The sequence below is a fragment of the Coptis chinensis genome, chromosome 9 (assembly GCF_015680905.1).
Source record: "Coptis chinensis isolate HL-2020 chromosome 9, ASM1568090v1, whole genome shotgun sequence".
Classification (NCBI taxonomy): domain Eukaryota; kingdom Viridiplantae; phylum Streptophyta; class Magnoliopsida; order Ranunculales; family Ranunculaceae; genus Coptis; species Coptis chinensis.
The window spans coordinates 65966400-65981121 of record NC_141464.1 but is presented as its reverse complement, the minus strand read 5'-3'; the positions used below and the strand labels follow the sequence as shown (position 1 = coordinate 65981121).

General features: G+C 35.1%; 1 protein-coding gene and 1 long non-coding RNA gene across 10 annotated transcripts; both read left to right on the top strand.

The window, feature by feature from the left end:
• Positions 1 to 201: 201 nt before the first annotated feature.
• On the top strand, positions 202 to 3755 carry LOC147477437 (uncharacterized). Of its 4 annotated transcripts, none has more exons than XR_015208743.1 (7): positions 202 to 335; positions 1066 to 1193; positions 1313 to 1393; positions 1922 to 2041; positions 2122 to 2199; positions 2372 to 2446; positions 2819 to 3755. It is a non-coding gene; the product is annotated as an uncharacterized LOC147477437 (long non-coding RNA). The 4 variants fall into 4 exon arrangements; XR_015208745.1 differs by having other exon boundaries at positions 208 to 335; positions 1102 to 1193; XR_015208744.1 differs by lacking the exon at positions 202 to 335 and having other exon boundaries at positions 909 to 1193; positions 2377 to 2446.
• A 1752-nt stretch (positions 3756 to 5507) lies between these two features.
• On the top strand, positions 5508 to 12090 carry LOC147477436 (gamma-tubulin complex component 2-like). Of its 6 annotated transcripts, none has more exons than XM_086584882.1 (14): positions 5521 to 5732; positions 5807 to 5954; positions 7196 to 7266; positions 7364 to 8333; positions 8427 to 8659; positions 8904 to 8957; positions 9670 to 9753; positions 9866 to 9940; positions 10018 to 10149; positions 10336 to 10461; positions 10542 to 10649; positions 10922 to 10984; positions 11080 to 11154; positions 11774 to 12089. In XM_086584882.1, the coding sequence occupies exons 6-10, from the start codon at positions 8913 to 8915 to the stop codon at positions 10432 to 10434; spliced, it is 435 nt and encodes a 144-aa protein (XP_086441008.1). In that variant the 5' UTR covers positions 5521 to 5732; positions 5807 to 5954; positions 7196 to 7266; positions 7364 to 8333; positions 8427 to 8659; positions 8904 to 8912; the 3' UTR covers positions 10435 to 10461; positions 10542 to 10649; positions 10922 to 10984; positions 11080 to 11154; positions 11774 to 12089. The 6 variants fall into 6 exon arrangements, 5 of the variants coding, with proteins under 5 accessions (XP_086441011.1, XP_086441008.1, XP_086441007.1 ...); XM_086584881.1 differs by having other exon boundaries at positions 5807 to 7266; positions 7364 to 7553; positions 8161 to 8333; XR_015209484.1 differs by having other exon boundaries at positions 5508 to 5732; positions 5807 to 7266; positions 10023 to 10149; positions 11774 to 12090.
• The last annotated feature ends 2632 nt before the right edge of the window (positions 12091 to 14722 follow it).

Below are 14722 nucleotides of genomic sequence, written 5' to 3'. Positions count from 1 at the left end.
AAATTTAATTTTTTGTTTTGTATCCCACTATGTTACTCGGTAGATAGTCGGTTATGTTTGTTTTCAAGTGAGGATATTTTCGTCTATTCCTGGTAAATTTGGATAATAGGTGGTTAGTTCCATATTCTGGTCAAATTGGGGTATTAAATTCTAAACAAATTTAAGAGGAGTCTTAGGACTACTAAATATTTATAACTAAATCCTCTAGACTAATTTTCTGATTAAATAAAACAGTTTTGCACTTTTGCCCGATGATTTCCCATGCTCGTCTCTCTCAAGTGTTCAAGCCTCCATCCTCTGTCAAACCCTCGCGGACGAAGATGGAAATGAACCAGGTACGATTTCTCTCTCAATCTCTTGATCTATTTTCTTTCTCTTCTACCTAAACCCTATCTAGTGAATTTTCGAATTTTTTTGTTTTCATTGTGCTCCAAATTAGGTTTATTTAATTGTCTTCCTGATGAATTTGGTGAAATTATGTTTTGTGTGGAAATTGTAATATTGGAATTTAATTATTTCGTTGGTTTGGGATTTGGTTGTCTAATAAAATATCAAATGAATTTCTTTATTAATTTAATAGTTTTCCTTGTTTTTTTTAAGTGAAATCCATTTTCAGATATGGGTTGGTTTATTCCCTGTTCATCTTGTTTTTTTTTTGGTGAAGTGAAAAGCTTCGGGGACATTGAACCTTTACTATATTGCTAAATAGCTCAACAAAAAAGTGCAGTAGTACTTATGGAAACATTTTCAGATTCTCGAGAGCAACTCTTTGGAGTCTGCTATGATTGAAAAGGTTGATAATGATTTTTAATAATGGTCTTGTCGTGTTTATTAAAGGGTTTTCAGTGTGTGCTTTCTACTTAAGAACATATACACTATAGTTGATAAGTTTCATTCTGCTTAGATGATTCACGCTTAATGCCTTTTTCAGCATGCTTTCTGAATATTTTTGTCCCCATCCTTGAACCATGAAGTGATCTACAAGACTATTCTACTACTTTAGCCTTGCCTTTTTCTGAACAAGCACCTTTGCCAATTAATTCTTATTCCGCTTATTCTTAATAGTGTTATTATGATTATGAAATGGTCTATACTAAGTAGGCAAGGAATTCAAGACAAATTGGATGAGAAAGTTATCATCATATATAGTCCGTTCAATGGGGTTTCCTTAAAGCCCTGAAATTGAAATTAAGGTATTTTACAATCTCTTCATTTTGATTATTTTATATGCACCAACGACAAAAGTTGTTGATGGCCGTCCTTTTACCGGTTATTGCCCCGCTTTTAATGGGGTTGTTTGTAATCTTTGCAGGTTATGAACACTAGTTCCTTTTATTGATTGTGGTTTTGGTTATTGTGGGATGGGGTAGTTTGTGGTGCTTTACTGATAAAGGTAGATATTTGTGTATAAATGATTCCTTTCTATGAATTGAAATTTGCACTTCAATTTTGTAATTTGGAACCAATGTTGTTAAACAATAAATTTTGTCTATACCTATTCCGTACAAGATTACAAGGTACATTATTTTCTTAAGATACTTGTAAACCATTTGCCAACAGTATGGAACCGAGAAGATGTATAGTGATTATAGGTGAGAAGACTAGAGCGTACTTTTGACAAGAGTGATTCTCCTTCCTTTAGGCTTTAGAAAGCAACTTCTTCTTCTCCAGAGCAAAATTTTCTAATCTAATCCTTATGTCAAAGGAATCCAAATTGCTGGTGATTACATAAATAGAAGAAGCAATAAAATGTTTTGTAAAGTGTCTGGCTTCTTTTGTCTGAGCAGTAATTTATGTTGTTGTCGTTACCATATAGGCTGGAAAAAAAAATAGTCTTAAAGGTTTACTTTTCTATTTATATATATTTTTTTTCCGTGATACTCATTACCTACATTGAAGTTTTCTCTTCATTGTGGAGTAGGTGATCTGTCATGAAGCTTTCACACATATGGAGGGTCAGAAAAAATTTGTTCAGATTGATCAGAATGATTTATTTCCTTATCTCCTTGTCAATATTGGCTCCGGTGTCAGTATTATCAAGGTACAATGCACATCGTTATCACAGTTTGATCTATAATCCAAGAGACATAGTATACTTGTCAACCTTGAGCTGCTTTTTAGGTGGATGGAGATGAAAACTATGAGAGAATCAGTGGAACAAATGTTGGGACTAAGGAGGCTTTTAACGAAATGCAAGAGGTACTTCTCTTATTGGTTCCTTTAAACTCTCAATTTATTTTTATTTTATTTTTTCAATTTTCTTCTTTAAATGCAGTTCTAGATTTATTTACTTTCTTTGATAAGTTAAAGAAGACTTTTCTCTAAGATCTTCACATCCATTTCTTGTTCTAACTTTAATGAATTGCTGGAGTTGAGTCAACGGGGAGACAATAGGGAAGTAGACATGCTTGTTGGAGACATCTATGGTGGCCTGGACTATTCCTAGGTATATGTACTATCTGTTTCCAATTCTAATCTCACTTTATTATTTTCTTAACTTAAAATGATATTTATATATAGGTGAAATTGTAATTTTGACTTTAGTAACCCATTCTGTTGGAGTGCTACCTACTTCAGAGTCTTGCTAAGGGGGTAAAATATTGATAACTCTTTTGTTAAGCAGATGAAAAAAATATAGCATACAATGAAAAATTGAGAAAAAAGTGAGTTGGGGTCAAAGTTAGTTAAGAAACGCGTTGAAAAATTGAACAACATAAACTTCTTTTTTGTGAAAACTTGAGTGGGCATTGATATGCTTATGGTTCCAGTTCAAAGTTTGCATTTTTTATCGGAGTTTCTTATAGTATGCAATTATTAGGAAATCAAGAACATTTAGAAGCCAAAGTGAACAAGGTTCCATCACCAAGCTCAAGACCGCGGCACACTGTATGGGCTGAGAGGCTGGAGGGATGACCTACGCCAACGAGACGTCATAAATTCTAGTCCCAAGTTCTTTTTCCTCTATGGAAGGGAAACTGGTTTTGTTCTTCCATTGAAAGTGGAATCACTTGCACTATAAAGCAGTCTAAAAATGTGAGAACTCTTTAGATCCAGCTTGTGTAGGTACAACACTTAGGTGCCACACTTTCAGTTTATGCTCCTATTCCAGGAAAACTTGTTGAAAGACTGTTTGGGATGCTAAGATATTTAAATAGGACAGACATTTATCTTGGTGTATCAAGTTTTGGTCCCACCTGCTGGCTAATTCTAGGTGTTGATGTCATTTCTCAGTTTGAAATAATAGGATACTAATGAAATAGTCAGCATAGGTGGTGTGGAATAGCTTGCTGCGATCTTAAGACATAAATAGCAATTCTGAATAATCCAATGCAGTTGACAAGGTTTTCAAATGTCAAAATCGTATTTAGAACATAGAGGTTCTGGAAGAATATAGATTACCACTCCTTTTCAATTTATTTGATTTTTTCAATTGGGAAGAGTTGGTAAAAGACTTAATTTAATACGAATAGCAATCCCATGTATTATACTTATATCATCTTGCTATGAATTCCTTTTCCTGGATATGCTACGGTCTGTTCTAATAGAATATTGAAATTATGAGTGACTTCATGTGATAGATTGCCTACTTGAATGCGCTTAGATTTGGACTGAAGAGGATATTGTCACACCCCGAATTTTGACAAAATCGAAAAAACAATATTTGTTCCCGACTCTTCGATTTTCAAGGTGTGATGCACTCTCCACTTCCAAAAACTCATAATCTATTTAATTATTCTAATAATTTGAAACCAATAAAAATTTTAAATAAACAAAAGTCCTCTTCATTTCAAAAATTTACAAATATAATTAAGTTACAAATTTTCTTTCAACAACTCTTTAATTATAATTACAACTGAAAATACAAAACAACATTATCTCAATTAAAATCTATTGCACCTCAAGAGAAAACAAAACATATCCCTCGAATGAGGCGCTTAACGAACCACAAGCAAAGAATCCACCTTCTTCAACACTAATCCTGTCAAGACTTATCAACTGAGTCCATTTAATGAACACACCCAATAAGCAAACATGCAAATCGGGTTAGCATTATAAACAATGCTGGTATGAGTAGCCCTCAAGTACAAAATATATTTATACATATATATATACACAATCCATAAGGCAGTTAGTTCCTCTACCGAGGTGCCTTAACTTCCAACGACTAATACAACATTCTTAAATACAATAATTAAGGCAGGTAGTTCCTCCACTGAGGCACCTTAGCTTCCAGTTCAATAATAATAAGACATTTAGTTCCTTCACTGAGGCGCCTTAACTTCAAAACCGTACTAGATCAATTGTATCCACTACACCATAACAACATTTTTGTGACATTGGGCTTTTCTAATTAGTGACGCCAAATTGGCGTCAGGACTCTTGTGACAGCATATTGGTGTCACTAAAATGCTAAAGTCGTCAGGAATTATTAGATAATTGTATCAATTAAATTTTGAGGAATTATACTAAATAAAGTGACGGCAAATAGGCGTAAGGATTTCTAAGAATACAAAAATTACGACCGAAGGGACCGTGTTTTCTCTAGTATAAATAACAACTCGAACACTTCTCTCAAATTAATTCCCATCTCTCCCCCGAACTATCTCATCTTCCTCTCAATTTCCCACGACTAAATCGTGTCTACCTCCAGAAAAATACAAAAATCCTATAAAAGAAGGATGACAAAACTCTAAAATCAATTGAAGTGCGCCAATTACTTTTTAAATTTTTTAAAGTTTGGGCTGAGATTGGTTGATAGAGTTTTATTGTTTCATTGATTGGTATCTGCAAAGTCGAAGATCTTTTATACTTCAAAGGTTAAATCTTTCTCACCCTTTTCATTTTATTTTTTAAAGTCATCACTTTTACCAAGTTTTGAATGGTATAAAAGGAATTACAGATGGGGTGTTTCATTTGGTTAACTTAATTGATGTTTACATCAAATTTGAATTGTCCAAATTGATATTCTAGCACACCCTGAGTCTCGTCTTAGGAAGAGTGCATGAAATCAATTTTCCTTTTTCTGGAAGATAGATGAAATCAGTGAGAAGTCATTAAATTAAATGTGAGGCACTTCAAATAAAGTTCAAAGATTTCATTTTTGTTCTTTTTAAGTGGCTAGTGGATTTTGTAAGCTTTTAAGTTTGAAATTGGTTGCCCCTTTTTTGGCTAAGAAAGTCTAGTACACGAAGCTTGCCTTCATACTTATTTAATTTAGTCCCTCTTTGCTTGGTGTTGCACTGAACTAGCACATCCTTGTATGTGTTAAGATCATTCCAATTATAATAGGGATATCTTGTTTCATCAACTCTACTTGTTAGTTTTTGCTAGGTTTAACTCTATTGTTATTTTCAAAGAATGGTTGCTTGGAGTCTTTGACGCAGATCAGGCCGTGGAGGAGGAGTTGGTGGTAGTGGTATTGTTATCTTCAATTCACAACAGCCATCACAACCAAATGCTACGGCCAAAATCTGTTTTTACGGAGGGATCCCATCACCCAGAACTCACTCAATTTCATGCTTGGACAGACCTGTCAATCGCCAATTCGAATCAAATGCAATCAGTTAAGCAATCATTGATATCTGGAATTGGATTTGCTTATGTTGGATTCTCAGGGTTTCGCATTCAAGCAGGAATTAAAGGTGAAGAAGAGCATGATGCGGCTTCTAACAAGCTTCCATCTGTTTCTCGCCAATTAGAAACAAGAATGTTGAAATTAAACTTTTTGCCAGGTATAAACATCTAATGCCCAAGTCTTGAAAATTCAAGTAAATATATTATTTACACAATGTATATTATATTGCAGAATTCTGCCTTTTGCTGGAGTGTAATGAGGTAGAAGAAATGCACTTCTGTTGGAACTTGAAATGAGGAGAAAGGGAATGCAAGGAGATTTCGGTTTCTAATTCACAGTGGTCTATCTATCGTGGGAAGAAAATTCTATTTGAAATCAGGTGTTTCTTTCCTATTTATATGGTCCTATAGTTTGAGAGGACTCTATGAGCTTTATTACTATTTCAAATTTTTATTGCATTGTTATTTAAGTACTATTTTAATTTAGACCTTGTTATTTGCAATTGCATGGGGGTATTTTGCTGTCATGATAACCTGTTCACACATTACACTTAGGCTTTTGTTGAATTTTAACAGAAAAGGTGATCTTTACTACTGTCATATATATACTTAATTACAGCCATTTGCGAAGGTTAATTAAACTATTTTCCCGCTCAGATTTTTGTACTAATAATAAACTATTTTTCTTTGTTTTTGTGACAAAAGCACAATTTTTTTTCAGTTGATTTTACTGTGAAGTAACCAGGTTTGTCTCTCATAAAAACACGATTTTTCTTCCTTCAAAACTTTATTATTGTGGTTTGCTAATTACAATCATTTATGAAGATGATACTTTATTGATAGTTTTATATGATGTGTTTTTTATTTTAAATTTGCCCACAGTATGTAGTTATATGATATTTTACGACGATGTAGTCCAAATAATAGTTAATCTGGAATATTATATTATAATTCTACGTGAGGGGCATTTGGACATTGAAAATAGGAAACTCACCGTGTCTCTTAAAATATCTTCCACCAAAAAGCTAAATAGGCATTAAGTTGTGGATGAAGAACTAAAGAATGTTGTCGTAGATTTTGCAATGGCAGGTATCATTAGCCTTTGGAATCTCTTTAAATTTGGCGGAGGGCCTAGTCATTCCTTTTTATTTTCATTTGTCTGGGCATTTAGCTGTAAGTATTGTTATGCTTGACAATGTAGTTAATGGTGTTTATCATGTCATGTCTTATGTACATGAACACCATTTTTTGTTGTTGTCGGATTGTAGTGCATGTAGTTAGGTTTTAATTACATGACTGAATCCATTTATTATGTTGTGTGTGGCCTCCCCTAGGTTGTTTATTGATTCTAAACAAGTGAAGATTCTGGAAGAGGTTTTGGACCTTTGTACAATAGTTATGTAATTAACAGTTTTATTCTTGCACACTTAATTTAGATACACAACCCTGGATGCGATGATGTGTAGCCTCGTACTATTTCTTATTTCAGTTCTATATCCATTCTTGCTTCTTTCTAACTCTGAGTAACTAACCCCTTTGGAACTGTGAGATGTCCTTTGGATGTAGCATTTTAATTATTCTCTACTCGCATTTTGAGCTTCCTCTTTCACTATCATTGCAGCACTCTAAGACACTCAGAAGGCAGTGCTTTCCATATCAAAAACTCCGTCTGAAGCACATGTACTTATTGAGGTAATTTTTTATTTACTACAAAATATGAATTAAGAAAAGCACTTTGAGGGTAACCGCCTGAAACTAGTTAAATTCTGAAATAATGTTATTTCAACAGTATGCAGTCAAACTGCACCTGGGCTCTAGCTTACCCATTTTGACTCGTACCCAGGGGAGCTTAGTATTGCCTAACTCTCTTGAGGCTCGGCGAGGGAATTCTGGTATGATCTAGACTCTGAATTTGTCACGTCGCTCCAATTGAGAAAGAAAGAACAAGGACTTGACGTTAGTCCCTTCACTGACATCAGGTTTGCTTCTTAATTCTAGGTGCTTTCTTCTTCATTTTTTTAGTTTGTTTCTGCTACTGTAGCGACTAGTATCTTACTTACTAGTTACCATTAGTCTGGCTAAGCCAATATACTTTGGCAGCAAGTTTGTTAATAGCGTTTGTGAAGCCCACTCTTTTGTTAATAGAGTTTCTTAATAGAAGTTTGTTCAACAAGATGTTGCTAGAAATTTTTTGGTATCTCTTTTTTAAGTTTTTTTTTGTTGTAAATATGGAGGCCCCGGTTCTTTATTGTTGTTTTGGGACTGGGAACCATTGTATTATTGCTTTAAGTCGAATAAGTATAATGCATGATTTTCTGTTGATCCTACCTAACGTAATATGTTTGTTTCCTTATCAATGGGTTCTAGTTAAGGCGAAGTTCATGTTGGTAGTTGCAGATTTGGGACTATTGAAATACTGGTTTGAAGGATTGGAATTTATGGCTAACTACAATATCGCTAAAATCTCTATCGTATTATCAAATTGAGAAATTCTAACTTTGCAGGCTTATTATTTCGGTGTTAAGTTGAATGATATTGTTGCAATATTCTCATTTCTTGTTGATTTGTTATTGCCTTTGGTGTGAGGTTTTAATCATGGATTCTCAATGACATAAGAATGTAACTTAAGCATGCATCAACAAGAAGCATAGCTATAACACCAGGATGCAGTAGGATGATAAAATGAAGGGTGCTGATAAATTAAGCTTTCCTTCTCAAGTTGTCCTTTTGTCTCCTAGTGATCTAGCTTGTGAATTCAGGTATGCTTTTCATCCTTCATAATACGCTATATAGTAGTGTAGGTTAACTAGTTATTAACTTCTTGCTCATGCCAATTATTTATCTGATTGTAGTTGTAGGTGATGAATGCAAATAAGATAGGAATAGAATGGTCTACAAATCCAAAAGCTTGCTTGGAGATCCCAATTTGATGCTCGTGCCTTTGTCACGCGTAAGATCAGTCACATCAATATGACAAACAAGCCCAGATGGCAAGATAGCAGGAGGCCCATCTTTGAGGGTTCCTGTAAGGCCGCAAGTACTTGACTTTCAGTTGATTGCACCAAGCTAGGCGACATCTCATCTAGTAAGTTTTGCCTCCTGAGAACTAAGCCTAGACTTGCACCTCATCTAGATAATAGTTCATATTGGGAGTTGTAGACTATGGACTGTTGAAAACACCAGCGTAGGTAGTTGTTCTTGTTTAGATAAGTGCCCTAAGTGTCCGGGCCACCTACATGTATTCACTTCTATTGTGGAGCTTGCTGGATTAAATTTCACTGGTGAACCAACGAGGACATTAAATTTCACTAGTTGTTATATTGGTGCAGTATGATCTCATGGGAAAGCTGCGATCATTAAAGCGCTATTTGCTTCTTGATCAGGTGTGTATGAATCAAAATATGGGATTGAAAAATGATATTTATTTGTTCCATTTGTTATATATACTTCAGTTATTTTTAGAATATTTCTGCTAGCTACATTATTTTTTTTATCGTGGATGTGTTCTTTAATTAATGAAGATCATTTTAGTATCTGTCCATAATTTTTTTCAATTCTTATTCATCAGATTATCTTAGATTTTTGTAAAGTTGTCCACCCTATCTAGTCCTAACACATCTCTACATATAAAATAAATACGAAAACCCACTATAGGGTTGTCTTGCTTGAATGATACACCCAAGCGAGTTACAGTAAACCTTGGATAGACTTTTGAAGAGTTATGAGATAAATAATAGGATTCTTTTGGAGAGTGCCAGAGTCGGGTTACGGTACCCTTTGACTTTGACTTTGGTTACTCTAACCGTCAAATGTTATGTTTTTTTGTCTGTTTTTGCCAACCACCATTCCATAGAAATGACAGATGATGTTGGCCTGTGACATTTCCTTAGTGAGAGACTTAACGAATCTAGATCCCCTACTATGGGCCACATATAAGGCATTAGAAAGGGTAGCATAAGAATATCAGAATGAATTCTTAAAGTTAAATTGGAATCCCCTCCTCCACCCTCACATGACCAATTATGTTATCATATCTTTTCAGTTGTTATTATTTCCATTCCCTACCTTTGACTGTTATTTTCATCTATTTCACAGGGTGATTTTCTGGTTCATTTTATGGATATAGCTCGAGAAGAGCTTGCTAAAAGGCTTGATGAGATTTTTGTCGAGAAGTTACAGGTTCGGTTTACTTCGTTTTTGCTAATTATGTTTTCATAGGCAATTCTTGTTAATACAGTTGTGTATCGAATGGACAACTTGGTTCTAATTTTTCTTTTAAATGGTAAATTAGTCTCTCCTGGAACTTGCTTTGCGGACCATAGCTGCTGCAGCAGATCCTTGTCACAAGGACCTCACGTGTTGTGTGGTAAAAGACTACCCTATAACATTTTTTGCATGTTTGGTATGGCATCCAGTTTCATTGGTTTCCATCTAATTTTGCAGGAAAGATCCTCACTGCTTAAAAGGTTGAGCACCCTCAAAGATCTTGATGTCAATAGACTTGTTTCGGATAGTAATGGTTTAGAAGAGCCAATAAGCGTTATTGGCCTGGAAACATTTTCTTTGATTTACAAGGTTTTTAATTAATCTTTCGGTCTCTCGTTTTTTTCATCGTGAAACCTGTTATCCCTTTGGTAAACCATAGTGTCTCATAACCCTTCCTTCAAGTCTGTGACAGATACTTGGAATTTCCGGTTTTTATGATCTTAATTTTAACTTATTTATTTTCTTTGTGTATATGGTTCTTGGATGGTGATGCAGGTTCAATGGCCCCTGTCCCTCACTATCTCAAGAAAGGCCCTCACAAAGTATCAGTTGATTTTTCACTTCTTGTTCCATTGTGAACATGTGAACCGCTAACTATGTGGGGCGTGGCAAAATCATCAGGTATGGCTCTGGCATAATCATTTAACCTCGGTCAGAAGATCTAATATCTGTTTGTATTTAATATAGGTATAATTTTGTAGGGAGTTCATACCCTTAAAACACGGGGAACTGGTATTACCCGGTCATCACTGCTTTGTTACAGCATGCTTAAATTTATTAATAGTCTTCTCCACTATTTGACCTTTGAGGTGAGATTTATTTCTCTTTCGTATGCTGTTTTTGAGTGATTACACTAGGAGAACCTATAGTTGGTCGAAAAGTACTGTCACGTTGTTCATTGGATTTGGTAAAGCGATGACGATTGGTTTTTATCCGCTATTTTTTTTTTGCTATTATGGTGAAGCCATACTTCATGGCTCTGGTCCTGAAACAAGTGTCTGTTTTTATATAGAGAAATTGGGCGATCAAAGTGAGTTTTCAATGTTTTTGCGCATTTACTTTAACTCTCTCTTGTTTTTAGGTTCTTGAACCGAATTGGCATGTGATGCATTGTAAACTACAAACTGCAAAGAGCATAGATGAGGTTTGATTTTGTTCCTATCAAGGCCGGTCATAAACCCCTCCCCCCTCCTCTCCAAACCAATGTCTGTCATCTAGTAATGATATTTTTTGTGGCAGGTTATCCGATGCCATGATTTCTTCCTTGAAAAGTGTCTGAAAGAATGTCCGCTTCTTTTGCCTGAAGTTCTCAAGGTCAGTCATGTGATATGTACCCTACTGTGTATATAATCAAATTCGTTCAGACAAATATATTCGAGTCCTTTGTGTATTTGTGCTTCTCGTAAGAAATGAACTAGTTCCCTCCCAACTGTTTCAGCTTTACACGTTTACTGTAACTTTTTAATATAAAATCCACCTAGTTCTAAATGAAACCAAAGAAATTGATTTTTCAAGGCTTGGTCTTGTCATGGCTTGTTCTTTGGCTTATCGTTGGTGCACCTCTCATTGGTTTTTGAGAGTCTAGCTAGGGTTGGATATGCACAAGATACATATTGAACATAAAAGCTAAGTTACATTGACGTGGATCCACATGTCTGTATCCAACGTGGCAAAATATCAAAAATTGAGGTATAACACATACAACATGTGTCTAACACGGATATGTGGATCGATAAACACGGATTATTCTTATAAATATGACGTGTCCACGTAACATATCATAAAGTTGTGAATTTCCTGGTCAAAAGTGTAGAAGTAGTTATTCTTTTTACTTAATTATCATATTGAGTGTATGTTTGAAATATTGTTGTATATATCTCTCGTTACATTTTAAGGTAGAAGTCTATCTAAACTCTTTTGTTAAATGAAACAGGTAATACTTGTGGCATTTGTTTGTTGCCGACCTTGAAGGATGGAGGTGATCGATATTGCCACTTGGTCACTTTCTAATAAGAAGACTTTCTTTCTAGCTAGTTGTAAGCATAATGTAATGTACTTTTTCGCTTGGAAAATTGAAGTACTTGGTGTTTACATGTGATTTGTATTGTACTTTTCGCTTAGAAAATTGAAGTAGGGTGTTTACAAGTAACTTGATAATTTTGAGTGATGGAATGAATGTTTTATTCTTGAATGGGATTGACGGTGTGATTGTGTATTTTATGGAATGGATTGTTTTTTAAAAGAGTTGTATCTTGGCTAGTTCATATAGTAACTGGTGGTCGCTAAGGCTAGTTGTATCTTGAATAATAATAATAATAATAATTGGTTGCTATACATCCAATTCCTGGATGTATAGCAACTATTTTTTTTTTTCTAAAATAAATTTTGTGACGCCAAAACGACGTCACAAATATTTGTGACGTCAAAATATAGTGACGCCATTTTGGCATCATTATTTTGGCTTCACAAATATTTGTGACGTCAAAATGGCGTCACAAAAATAATTGATGCCAAATTGTGACACCATATTTGTGACGCCAAAATAGTGTCACAAATTATTTGTGACGCCAAAATGGCGTCACAAAAAAGCTGTTTTGGTGTAGTGAGCATGAATAATTAATTCAACCCACCCTTCTGCCAAACTATTGTAAATGCAACATAAATTATAATAAATCATTTATTATAGATTTAACGTACACTTTGATATATCATCACAATTATTGTTTAGAGTTTCTTCAAGTGTCTCTAGAATCTCGTCGTCTCTATGTCTTACCTAGTTTCCCTAGCTATTACAATCGCTTTCCAACGCTGAACATGTACATCCACATGCCTCCCTCTCACATAATAAACCACTCCGTGCGTAGCTACCATAAGCCGGATATCGCATACTAGGTAACCCTCACACGAAAGCTATTATGTGAGTACTGCCACTATTCGGCATAAAATATCGTGCGTCTCATTCTAATTTTGCAAATGGAATAATCAAGCCATTATTCAGCTACGCCAGAAGGGCCATTCAGATTCATTGAAACGCTAGAAGGGCCAATCAAATTACTTACGCTAGAAGGGCCATTCAGATTTATTGAAACGCCAGAAGGGCCAATCATATCCCATACGCCCATCACAAGGGCCAAATCACATGAGTTGTGGTAGCTAGGTTCTAGAATTTTCGTTACGTAATTTATTCAGGTGTCATACATTAGTATCTCATAACTATTTCACTTTATCACGTGCATGTCAAATACATTATTGCACTAAGCCACCATATTTAGAAATATCATATCTCAATACATCTCATAACAACTTTCAATCTTTCACGTGCTAAATAAATTATTGCACTAAGACACAATCCCGTGGAAAATATCCACAAATACTATACTACCTCATAGTAGCATCTCACATATATAATAATGAAGTGTTTATATCAATTTCTCAAAGATATTGCATTCAATAGATATCCTAACATATGATATCATTTAACATAACAACAATTTTCACATACCACATAATGTCACAATTTCTCCAAACGTACCGCATAACCTTTTTTATAGCGTTTTAGGAATATTATGTCTCCTAAGATTTCTATCTAGTCACGTGTCAAAAATTGCACAGTATCAACGTCAAATCTTTCTTAGATGATGATGAACCAATTTATGCAGGCTTCCACACCATTTTAGTATTTGATTTGTCCATACAATTTACAACATAAAACGTAGCACAATTATACAGTCAAAAGTCCACAATCAAAGCCCAAAACCAAAACCCAAAAGTCTAAATATTTAAAGGCCCCATTTAGATCTATATTGAGTTATATGGACCGGCCCAAGACCAAATTAGAAACTGGCCCAAAGAATTAATAGATTTCGGCCCAACAGCAACTAAAAATGAAACTTAAACTAGCCCAAAATACTAATTGGTTCGCCAAAAAGAAAACCAACCCAATTGTTTTCGCCCAACCAACAAAATAGAACTGCCCAACCAAACAAAACACATTGGCTTTGGCCCAAGCCCAAGCCCAACCACACCAACAAGTCGTCTTCCTCACCGACTCCAAAGAACCTCCTCCACCACCACCACCGGATCAGCCACCATCCTCCACTCGCCCTCCCAACCTAACCGAAAATAATACTCACAACCGAAAACCCCTACAACTTTAATTCCATCAAAAACCTCAAATCATTTAATCAATCATCCTCATCAAAACTAGATCTATAATTATCGACGCCAGTAACAACTTCTTCAAGCTTCAATCTTACCCCTTTCCAGCACCCATTCAAACATCAATAACCAATCACAACAAAAAAAAGTTCAAACCAAACAATCAGGACGTTTTCTCTATTTAGGCTTGGCGATGCCATTAATGCCTGATGCAAAGCTTTGACAGCCACACCAAATTTCAATCCCGACAGCAACCAACCACCGATTCTAAACCTGACATCCTCCATAAACCAACAATCCACAATCAATCAAAAACCACAACTACCAAAGTTCAAATCATATAATAAAATAACTATAATGGGCGATTTCGGGGGCTTTAGCAGCCATTGATAGCCTATAAGCTTCAACAAATAAAATTCCAGAGTTTTACAGTCGGCCAAACAATATGCTAACCCTTAAAACAATTCTACAGGATGAAAACATCAACAGTAAGCAGAACAAAATATATACTGAGCGAAAGAAAACTCTGAACATATAGTTTCAGAGAAAATAGAAAAACTATAACTACTCACCTGTATCGCGAAAAAGTATCTAGAAAATATCACGCGAGAAAACCAACCCCAAGCTAGCTAGAAGACGCACGAATCCGCCATGAAAATCCATATGACCCAGCAATAAAAATACTTCCTATATTCATTTTCTCTTCTTCTTCTTCTTCTTTTTT